This window comes from Chrysochloris asiatica, unplaced genomic scaffold (genome assembly GCF_000296735.1).
Source record: "Chrysochloris asiatica unplaced genomic scaffold, ChrAsi1.0 scaffold00028, whole genome shotgun sequence".
In the NCBI taxonomy this organism is placed as follows: Eukaryota; Metazoa; Chordata; class Mammalia; order Afrosoricida; family Chrysochloridae; genus Chrysochloris; species Chrysochloris asiatica.
This window is the reverse complement of record NW_006408546.1, coordinates 3,076,857-3,088,649: the sequence shown is the minus strand read 5'-3', so window position 1 is coordinate 3,088,649 and position 11,793 is coordinate 3,076,857. Positions and strand designations below refer to the sequence as shown.

The 11,793-nt window shown below is 37.0% G+C and overlaps 1 protein-coding gene across 1 annotated transcript in view; it reads right to left on the bottom strand.

Annotated features, from left to right (window-relative positions):
* The window catches only part of LOC102833485 (collagen alpha-4(VI) chain-like), a 171,475-nt gene that overhangs the window by 44,699 nt on the left and 114,983 nt on the right, over nucleotides 1-11,793 (bottom strand). The window contains exons 26-30 of the mRNA XM_006846632.1: nucleotides 9,791-9,826; nucleotides 9,628-9,690; nucleotides 8,048-8,110; nucleotides 6,386-6,421; nucleotides 4,784-4,820 (exon numbers count right to left, since the gene is read on the bottom strand). Of these exons, the coding sequence (XP_006846695.1) occupies nucleotides 4,784-4,820; nucleotides 6,386-6,421; nucleotides 8,048-8,110; nucleotides 9,628-9,690; nucleotides 9,791-9,826 (235 nt within the window). The remainder of the gene's footprint in view (nucleotides 1-4,783; nucleotides 4,821-6,385; nucleotides 6,422-8,047; nucleotides 8,111-9,627; nucleotides 9,691-9,790; nucleotides 9,827-11,793) is intronic.

Genomic DNA, 11,793 nt, shown 5'->3' with positions numbered 1-11,793 from the left:
CAGCCCGATTCGTAACCACTACGCTACCAGAGCTCCTTATTTCTAGCACTGTATAATATATATAAGGGGACTTCAAATTTTTCATGGCAAAAAAAATTGAATTAAAAGATAAAAATAAAAAAAAAATAACTTAATTTTTCAATAAAAGCTCTGTCAAGTTCATTGCTTTTGTAAGCAATGATAACAGCTATTTAGTCTATCCCTAAAGAATTCAGGATCCTAGGGATTTAACCATGTTTATGCAGTATCTTTTTTAGTGTTAACTTAAAGATTAGAAAATAAAGAGAGATCCGAAGGAGCCAAATCAGGAGTAAAGTAGATTCTAATAATTTCCCATAAAAACTCTTGAGAATGCCCTTGTTTGATGGGAGGAATGAGCAGATGCGCAATTGTTGTGAGGACTCTCTGGTGAAGTGTTCCCTGACACTTTTCTACTAACTCTTTGGCTGACTTTCTTTTTGGCTTACTAAAATACTCTTGCTATAAACAGATGTTATCATTCTTTGGCCTTACAGGAAATCAACAAAAACGCCTTGGATGATTTATTGAATGTAAAACTGATGATCTGCCCTGTAAACCTTTACTCAATTCACAATAAAAACTTTAGAAAAAGACCCATAGGGGAATATAAACCAATCCTTCTATTTAATTACATTACAGATCAAAATGACTTGAAATGTGATGTCTTGTTCATCTATCTTTCTAAAAACATTGTAAAAAATAACAACTTTTTAAAAGCAGTAGTAAATTAAAAAAAAAAAAAAAAACAATGAAAACATGCCTTGAGCATACCAAAAATCTGTTGCCGTAATCTTTGGTTTTCGTTAATCTAGAGCCACTTCATCTCTTTGTAGCCATTACTTTGAGTATGTTTTATCTTCAAGAATGTACTGATAGTGCTATTTTTCATCTTCTGTCACAATTCTTACAAGAAATGCTTCAGGATCTTGATCTCACTTGTTTAAAATTTTCCGTGGAAAGCTCTCCTCTTCTCTGCATCTGATCTGAGCGCAACAGTTTTGGCACTCAGCAAATGAAAAGTTTGTTCGACTTTAAATTTTTAGTCAGAATTGTGTGTATATACAATGACTATATATTATTTTCTATATTGATGTACCATGATTTCTTCAGTCCATCAACAGATGACTGGATAAACAAAATGCATTATGCGAGGAAATATTGTTCAGCCATAAAAAGAAGTTCTCATACATACTACAACATGAATGAACCTTGAAAATATTAAGCTGAAGCAATTGAGATATCTGTGGTGTTGGCTATTGTTTCTGCTTCTAATCATTGGTTCTCTTTAGTTAGAGCATGAACAAGATTAATTTTTTTCCTCACAAATTATGTGGATGGTCTGCTGCAGGCTTCATCTTCAACATCATTTCATCCCTTCTTAAAATTAAAATGAGTTATCCATTTGTAAACTGCTGACTTCTTTGGGGTATTATCCTGTAAACTTTTCATAAAGCATCGATGATTTCATCATTCTTCATGCACATTTCACCATAAATTAGACATTTGTTCTTAATCCAATCTTAGCCAGATCCATGTTGATCTGATAGGGACCGTAGTCAAACTGATGCCTTATCATTCTAAGTGCCTCAGACTAGATCTTGTTCTGATATGTTATAGCAAGTTAATATGGGTTGATTTTGGCACTAACATTTTTTAAATCCGTACAGAGTTTTTTTTATAATAGGCATTTCTATGAAATTTTTGAAGACCCTTCATATATGTATTAGCTATATGCTATTTGTTATGTATAAGTGTACATAATGCATGTTCATGAAAAATACTAGAAAAATCAGAAATTAAAATTATCCTTAATTCCATCAATAAATTTAGAGTATGGTAATCTTTCACAATGACTCTGTATTATTCTTCTATATAGATGTGCCATGGTTTCTTCAGTCAGTACACCTATGTGGTATATCTTTGTACACATATAGGTGCATAATTGTCCAGTTATATTCCTGAGATAAAACTCCATAGTAATGGATTTTGATAAATTATTATCTAATTGCTCTTCCTGGAGTAGGAGAGAGAAGAACCTAGAAGCATAGGGATCTGGATGAAACAGAACTTAGCAAAGGACTATGATGAATTTTTTATACTGGTGAATGCTCTTTTGTCTGGGCTCAATTTAAAAATGAAGAAAAAAATATTGAGCTGGTCAAATAAATCCTAAGTTAGGGAGTACTTCCAAAAGATCCCAGCCATTGGAAATCGAGTGGAGCTCAGTTCTACTCTAAAGTACTTTGGGATGGCCATGAGTTAGAATCAGCTGGAAGACAATTGATTTGGGGCTTATTTTTTTTTTTTGGGGGGGGGGTTGGTATGTATATATCTACTCTATACCTTTGCTAAGAGACAATTCCTGCCTTCAAGGAGTTTACAATCATTACAAGAAGATAAGATACAGGCAACATAATAGCAATATTAATAGTTGATTATAGCAACCAAGGAACATCACAAGCTAATATGTGATTAACTGCTGAAGTAAAGATGTTATTAGTAAAATAATAGGAGTTAAATGTGGTATCAACACTCCTGAATAGTTATATTCTTGGAAAACCTCAGAAACTCGTGGCCTGGCCAGGCAGCAAGAAGGAGTCAGGGAAATGGAAAACTCAATTTTCTCCTCAATGTTATTCTCTTCCAGAATCTTTTATATCTAATGGATTATTCAAGTTGAATGGAGCCAGAGAGCTAAGTGGATTGTGTTTACAACTCCCTGGTAGCATTGTAGGTTATGCATTAGGCTGCTAGCTATAAAGTCAGTAGTTTTGAGTCCATCAGCACAGGAGAAAGTTGAGGCTTTCTGCTCCTGTGAAGATTTACAGCCTCAGAAACCCCATACAGGGTCGCTATGAGCCGGAATTTATTCCATGGCACATAACCACCACCATCACCACCAATTGCTCTTCCGAAAGGCTGCACCAATGTACACTATCACTAATGATACATACTTAATACAGTTATAAGATTTTGGAAGCGATTTGAGGTGTGGTTTTTTTTGTTTTGTTTTTTGCCATTTAAAAATATTTCCATGTACATCAATATTCATTGCAGCGCTGTTCACAATAGCCAGAAGGTGGAAACAACCCAAGATTCCATCAACAGATCAACAGATAAACAAAATGTAGTATACAATGGAATATTATTCAATCATAAAAAGAAATGAAATTCTGATGCATGCTACAACATGGATGAACCTTGAAAACATGCTGGGTGAAATAAGTCAGACACAAACATTGCATGATCCCATTGATATGAAATATCTAGAATAGGCAACTGCATAGAGATAAAAGTTAGTGGTTACCAGGGGCTAGAGGAAAAAGTCAATGGGAAGCTATTGCTAAGAGGTACTGAGTTTCTGTTTGGGGGATGAAAAATTTTTGGAAATAGATAATGGTATGGCAAATACAATAAATGCCACTTGATTCAACACTTAAAAAATAACTAACATGGCAAATATTTTGTATGTATATGTTACCACAATAATTTTTTAAAATAGAAGAGAAAAGCAAAATATGGGAGAAATTCCAGTTTGAGAAACAAAAGGATCTCATTATTTTATTTCTAATCTTTGACTTCTTGTGAAGCTAAACATTTTCATAAATTTATTGCTCTTTGTAATTTTTTCATTCCCTGTATTCTCTGTTTAATCTTTGTGTTCATTTTCAATCTAAAAATAGAATGCACTTTATATTAGCTTAAATCATTATGAACAGTCTGCATATGTAGATGAAAATGATTGAATAGCAGCAATTTTATACATTTCAGCACTATCTAGTGAGGAAATGAGTCCTTTGCTTGGATCGTTTGCTGGTATTGCCTATATTTTGTCAATTTTTCTGTTTACTTCTAACTGCATGCAAATGGGTTTTTAACATGAATGCCATTAAGCCTGACATTCCTTTTGTGTCTGTGTGATCAAGCTGATGGTAGACTTTTTTCATGATTTTTAGGAAAGATATTCCAGAATCTCCCCAAACAACAGCTAGATGGGAATACAGAACATGGAAGGATTAAAGTAAGAAGGTCAAGATGATTGTAAAGAAAACAGCAAGCATTCAAACTAAGCTACTTGCCAACCCAGTGCTCTCTCTTTATTGCCAGTAAGTAAAGAAGAGCATTATTATAGGGTGCATATATCCTAGAACACATTAAAGAAAGTAAGTAAATCACAATCTAGAAATGTGACAAAACATTATTTTAGAATCTGATGATTCATAATTTTATTTAAAAAAACAAATGTAAGTAAAATGGGACACATTTCTTATTGTTGCTGATAAGTGCCGTTGAATCAATACTGACTCATAGCAACCCTATATAGGGTTTCCAAGTAGTGGATGGTGAGTTTGAACCACCAACTTGTGATTCAGTCCAACCTTGTGGTCTCCTCATTTCTTATTGGAGGGGTTACTGTTGCTCTCTCTCATTTAAATGAATGAGATTGAAAAGAACAAAACATGATTAAGTTCCACTAAGATATGCAAGTATGCAATTATCATTGCATTTCATTGTATTGTACAGTGGGATTTGTCTTCATCATTGAGATGATTAACTTCTCAACCATTTTACTTCTGAGATCACATTGTAAATGATTACTTACCCAATGGAGGTACTGAGTCAAATATATTGATTCATGAGACTCTTTCACTAAAGACAATGGTACCTCCTAAACCTCAGCCAAATCCACAGGGGACTTGTGCCCTCAATCCAGCCCCACTCAAACTACTGACTCCTTGTGAGAATTTCCCAGACAACTTACGGCAGTTTTCCCGTGTGAGAGTGACAATTTCACAGGGCTGTTAGAAAGACAGAGGAAGATGGAAAAAGGGAAAATGTTTAATTTGAAGTATTTTATATTTCTCTTCATGCTAAACCAAGCCCAAGTCCACTGCTTTCAAGTCAATTCCAACTCAAAATGCCCCTATAGGACATAGTAAACTGCTCCATAGGGTTTCCAGGGCTCTAAATCTTTATAGGAGCAGACTGCGGCATATTTCCTTTGCATAGTGACTGTGGATTCAAACCACCAACCTTTTGGTTAGTAGGCCAACACTTAACCCGCTGTGCCATTAAAGCACCTTCTCTTCTCACCCTAGTGACTTAGAAATGTCCTATGGATATTATCAGTCCTAATCTGAAGCTTTTAACTACAACAGAAAACCCAAAAATTGTTAAAGAGCTGATGAAACCATTCACCAGTTATATTTACACACTAAAAAACTTACATACAGTATTTTCCATTGTAATGGACCTAGGTGGATAAGAGAGTAAACTTTTTTTTTTAATCCTCACAAAACAATAGAATCAAACTTCACTTTGAAAACTTTTCGTTCCAGGTATCTCACCATAGAAGGTAATTAGCAGGGAATTGCCATCAGTTTTTAAACCTTCTACATTAGCAACACCTATAACATGTCTTTAGAATGGCTCCCAAATCCGGTACACCTTATACTTCCTCTAGTAATTCTGCTTCTTTCCTTTGATTCTTTCTTTTGGCTCTGTTCTTCCCTTGGTCCCATCACTTCCTGTTCTTCTGATGCCTTCACCGTCCAAGCCCCACCCCAGTTAGTATTTTTGTAACTGGGAGATGGAAAACCATAACTTGTTAAACTGTTTTCAGGATATTCCAGGGAAACACAGAAGCCTATACTATTCTCTGTCTTGTTTCTGAATACAACAAATGTTTTAGCTTTTTAAAGGGCATATTGCAGAAAGATGGTAGCCTTAAAGTCCTTCCTTTTATGTGAATTAGTAGCGTAGTGGTTATGAATCGGGCTGCGAACCTTAAGGTCAGTGGTTCGAAACTACCAGCCGCTCCGCGGGAGAAAGATGAGACTTTCTACTTCCGTAAAGATTTACACCCTCGGAAACCCTGTACAGGGTCGCTATGAGTCGGAACCGACTCGACGGCACTTAACAACAACAACAAGTATTACTTTAAGAAGCCCTGGTAGCCTCGTGGATTACGAGCTGGGCTGCTAACCACAAGGTCAGCGGTTCAAATCGACCAGTCTCTCTGTGGAAGAAAGATGAGGCTTTCTGCTTCCAAAAAGATTTACAACCTCAAAATCCCTATACAGGATCACTGTGAGTCGGAATCGACTCGATAGCATGCAACCACCACCACCACAAGTAGTACTTAAAAACATTCAAATTCCTTACTAGATTTGAAATAGTATTCTGCTCATTTTTATTTTATTTAGTTATGACATTTCAAAATAAAGTCTATAAAGGTATAGTACTGAAAGAACATATAAGAGAAAAAAACTAAAGAATCTTTTAAGATTAGGTTTCTATTTTGTGAAAGTGAAACTTTTGTGTTCTGGAAAGAATAAAGTTTAAAATTTAAATCTTCACCTACCATCATATCTACCAAACCTTTGGGACCTTTGACACCCTGGAAAAAGAGAAATTTCACATTAAAATGTGATCTTGAGGTCCAACATATTCTTCTCCAGAGGTGGCAAGAGATTCTGAAGAAGCTCACCATGGTAGACTACTTTCTTCCCTTCAGGCACAGCCCTAGAAGAAAGGAGGCTGAAGTGCCCAGTGATATATTCTAAACCTCAGAGTCCAGGAGATTCAGGGAGATAATACATACTCCTAGAAGACCAGTTCATTTGGGGACCAAGTCACAATTTAGGACCAAATTCAGAAAAAGGCTACTCAACAACCTAGGATTATTCAGAGGCAATTGTAAAGTAGATCCAGTTCCTTCTTCATCCCTTCTCCAGGCACCTTCCAATACTCCCTGTCTCAGCCTTTGTGCTGACCAAGTCTTACCCAGTGCTCATTAGATTGGAGCTGCCTGGCTCTAGCCATTCTGATAGTTGAAAGATCTTTGTTCTTATTTAGACTCCATTGTTGGTAGCTGTCATCAAGTTGACTCTGACTTATTGAGACCTCGGCTACTACAGAATGAAATATTACCTGGTCCTTCACCATCCTCACAGTCAGCAGCAGGTTTGAGCCCATTGTTGCAGCCAGTCTGTCAGTCTGTCTCATAGAGAATTTTCTTCATTTGTGCTGACCCATCACTTTACCAAACATGTCCTTTCCTAGAGACTGGTCTTTTATGACGACATATCCAAAGTAAAAAAGAGGAAGTCTCATCATCCTCTCTTCTAAGAAGTATTCTGGGTATACTTCCTTCAAGACAGATTTGTTGGTTCTTCTGACAATCCAAGGTATATTCAATATTCTTCAGCAACACCACAATTCTGATGTGTCATTCTCCTTTGATCTTTTTTCATTATCCAACTTTCACATACATCTCAAGTGATTGAAAAGATCATACATAGCTTAGTCATCAAAGTGACACTTTTTATTTTATAACTTTAGACTGTACAAAGTAGCAATATGCAACTTCAGGCAGGTCACTATAATCTTCTCAGTCTTTGTCTTCTCATCTATGAAATGGGCACAAATTGTCCTTCTGTCTCTAAGATTTTCTACTCTATAACTTTGTTGTACCTATCTAGTAAACCCTAAACAACAGTGAAACCACCAGGTAAACCCATTATGTCCTCTTTTGAAGAATTAAACAGGCTCGCCTCCAAGAACAAGGCATGGGACAGACCAACAGCAATCTCAAACTCTGTCCTTTCATACAAAATTACCTTCCAGGACATTTTTTTAAGTGTTTGTAAACTTACAGCATTGTTAGCTCAGTAAGAATACATAAATGGCATATTTTGTTAGGATTTTCTTTTGCTTTTTTACATAAATGTTATTGCTGATCATGTTTATTTTGATAAACCGAATCTCTAGTGAGCTTTATTTATTCAGACCAATTCACAAATCTCCAGCAAACTCCAGTATCTTCTTATGTTCAAGTGAGAAGATACACACCAGATAATGATACTGCATAAGGACTTGCAGCTAATGTTCTCTGTAGCCAACTTGGTCCATTTCCAATATAAATCCTTTCATATTTCCCAAATGTTCATTTCTGCTTGGAAATGTCTCCTATCAAATCCTTATGTACTTTTATATAAAGATTGGGAAAAAAAGAAAATGTTACCATTTGCCCTGGTGGGCCTTGATCCCCTGGAATCCCAGCAAATCCAGGAAAGCCAGCATTACCCTAAAAAAAAAAAATCAAAGAGATTCCCCTTTGATTACAACTTAGTTATTTCCAACTGCCCAAAATAAAGCAACTACCAGACCCACCGTGAGATCCTGAGTTGCCATTAAATCTAAGGTCTAATAAATCTGTTATGGACTAGTTTCTGAATCATGCATCAGTGAAGTAAGAGATAGAGACTAGAAAGAGAGGAGGGTTTCTTTATGGGAACCATCCATATATCTACCTACATAGCTACCCCTGCCATGTATGTATGTATGCATGCACACAGACAAACACACTTCAAAACACAGCCTCAGAATGTGACTCAATTACTAGTCAGCCTTAAGGTCAAATAGCAAGACTGCAAGAAGTCTTTTGCTCTCTCCGGTCTATCAGCTAAACACCACCAAGGCTTTATATACCCAGAGGTTACTCTTCCCCAAAAGACTTGCCAGTGATTTTGGCTATTTAAGACTGACTGTTCAGTATCTAAAGGGATGGATTGTTAATAGTAGACTCAATAAAGAACAGTGACTTGAAGTCAACCAACATGGCAGCCACGGTCTTCAGAGTCTCATCCTCAAATAGCTAAGAGCAAGTTAGGCTTAGAAAAATTTTAAAGAAACATCAATATTTCTTTTGCTACTAAAATACCCCTCCATGTGACATAAGGAGTTCTGGTATGGCACTGTGGGTTAATGCACTGGACTGCAAAGTTGCTTTGAACTGCAGGCTCAGTGGTTCAAGCTTACCAGCTGCTTCTCAGAAACCATATACGGGGTAGCTATGGGTTGGAACCAACTCAATGGCACTTAACAACAACAACAACAACAACAACAATGTGATATGTGGAGTCCTGGTGTGGCGCGATGGGTTAGTGCACTGCAAGGTAGGCAGTTCAAGCTCACCAGCTGCTCCTTGGAAACCCTATACAGGGTCACTATGTGTCGGAACCTACTGGACATCACTTAACAACAACAGTAACGTGATATGCAGACTTACTTACCTAAAGCAAATGTACCCCAAACTTGTTTAAAGGGTTAATGATGCAAAACTGAAACTCCAAATTGGTTTTTGTGTTGTAATTGTTGTTGTTGTTAAGTGTCGTTGAGTCGGTTCTGAGGAGCAGCTGGTGAGTCGGAACCACTGACATTGTGGTTCAAACCCACCTTGCATTGATTTGGGTTGAGTCAGCTCTGACTTATAGCGATGATGCTGTAAGTTTCAGAGGAGCAGCTAGTGGATTTGAACTTTCCGTCTTGTGGTTCAAAGTCCAGTGCTGATCTTAAGTTCCATTATCATTCAGAATAAATATAAATATAAATATAAATATAAATATCATTATCATTCAGAATAAAGGAAGATGGGATGCAGTGAGGGGTGGGAGCAGTTTAAGGAAGGTGTGGAACATGTACTGACTGAGGAGGACATGGTCTCCCTGCTAAAAAGTCCATTAACCCAATGGAAATGTACACCTGTGAGTAGGATGTTGTGATGTGGAGACTCAGATGTCGGGAAATTCTTTTGGTTCTTACCCTCTTCCCTCTAATTCCCTTCATCCCCTTCTCTCCTTGGTGGCCCGGGTCTCCATCTTCTCCCTTAATAGAATAAAAAACAGAATCTTAAATGTAAATAAATAAATACAAGCAGATGATAAATACTGCATACTAGTTGGCAGGTCAAAAAATATTTTCTTACTTGTGTACCAGGAAAGCCAGGAAATCCAGGTTTGCCCTAATGTCAGAAAAGAGATAAAGAATTATTTGTTGTCATGTGATCAAGGCTTTAGTTTACATTTCTCAGGGGAAATGAAGAAACTATCGTTTTTCAGAAACAGACGCAAAACAAGTGCCAGAAAAAACAAATATGGCAACAGATAGTTGTTATCTTTAGTTACTTCTAAGGGATCATCTTATTTCTCTAACTCAATATGGAATAATTTGCAAAAGTTTTTTAGAAACTTTGGTGTCTACCTTGATATGTGTGCAAAGAAACTTCATTTTTAGGCATTTTTATCTATCACTTTAAGTAGCCTGAGGTCTGCAGAAACCCAAGGAAGAACGCAACCAACTAACTAGTAGGAAGCAGGATCTCATTGTCCAATCCAAAGGCATCTTACAAAGCAACTATTCAATCAGCAAATATGTATGCACTGAAAAGTTTAGTAGTCAATAGAACACAGCCTGTTTCAGAGAGGGAAAATGATTGCGGTGGATGTAAATACATATAATGAAATACCGTGCAGCATGTGTGTCATTATAGGACATGCACTGGACTGTTACCCACAATGTCAGTGGTTCAAACCCACCAGCTACTCCTCAGAAATCCTATACAGGGTGCTATGAGTTATAATGGACTGGACAGCATTTAACAAATTCATGCAACATGAAAGAATAACAATGAATCTGTGAAACACCCTATAATATGGATAAACCTGGAGGGCATTATGCTGAGTGAATGTGTTGTGGTTAAGTGCTATCATTCACCCTGTGGTTTGGACTCATAGAGACCCTGTACAGTCGTGTCGTTTCTAGTCTTTATGAGAATAAAAGTTTCATCTTTGACCCGTGGAGTGGCTGGCAGGCTTAAACCTCCTGGTTAGCAGTCCTGTGCTTATCCTACATAGCCACAGTGTTCCTATGTGTGAATTTGTTGTTGTTAAGTGACAGTGGTTGTTGTTAAGTGCCGGTGAGTCCCATAATGTATATTGCCTTCCCCTTCATCCAAATTAATACATATTTGGTAGCATAGTGGTTACGAGTCGGGCTGCTAGCCTTAAAGTCAGCAGTTCGCAACTACCAGCCATTCCATGGAAGAATGATGAGGCTTTCTGCTCCCGTAAAGATTAACAGCCTCGGAAACCCTATACAGGGTCACTAGGAATCGGAACTGACTCAACAGCACACCACCATCACCATCCTCTAGCTAGTGATTTACTCTTTGTTTTCTCCCACCCATATAGCCCTTAAAGAATGTTTTGTTCTGTGTGAAAAATTTTTCCTGATTTTTTATAATACAATATTTATCCTTTTGTGATTGACTAACTTCAAACATGGAGTTGTGGTGTGGCACTGTAAGATAAGCACAGGACAGCAAGATCTGTTTGAACCTCAAGGTCAGTGAGTCAAACTTATCAGCTGCTCCTTGGAAACCCTATACAGGGTTGCTATGAGTGGGAACCAACTCAATGGTACTTAACAACAACAACAGAGCACAAAATGATCAAGGCCAAGGAAGACACTGGAAGGAGAAGAAGAGTTACAGATGAGAGATGTATTACACACACAATGCTGCAATAATAATAATAACAATAATCTGAAAGTGTATACATAGATATGCAAGCTAAACAGATGTGGGAATGTGAATGGAACTATAGCCACAAGTACATAAGTTTGACAAAGGATGTCTCTACAGATGTATTTGCATATGTTGCAAATATATGTAAATTCATGAGTATAGTAGAGTATATGTAGTATATGAAAACTATATAGCCACCAAGCACCTTAAGAGAATGACTTACTGGGCTTTGAGGCTGAGGATCTTAGCCTCAGGAGACATCAAGGTCAATTTGCATAAAATAGCCCACAAAGACGTTGTTCTATATTTTATTTTATTTTGTTTGTTTGTTTTTAAAGTTTTTATTGTGAATTGAGTGAAAGTTTGCAGGGCAGATCATCAGTTTTACATTCAACAAATCATAT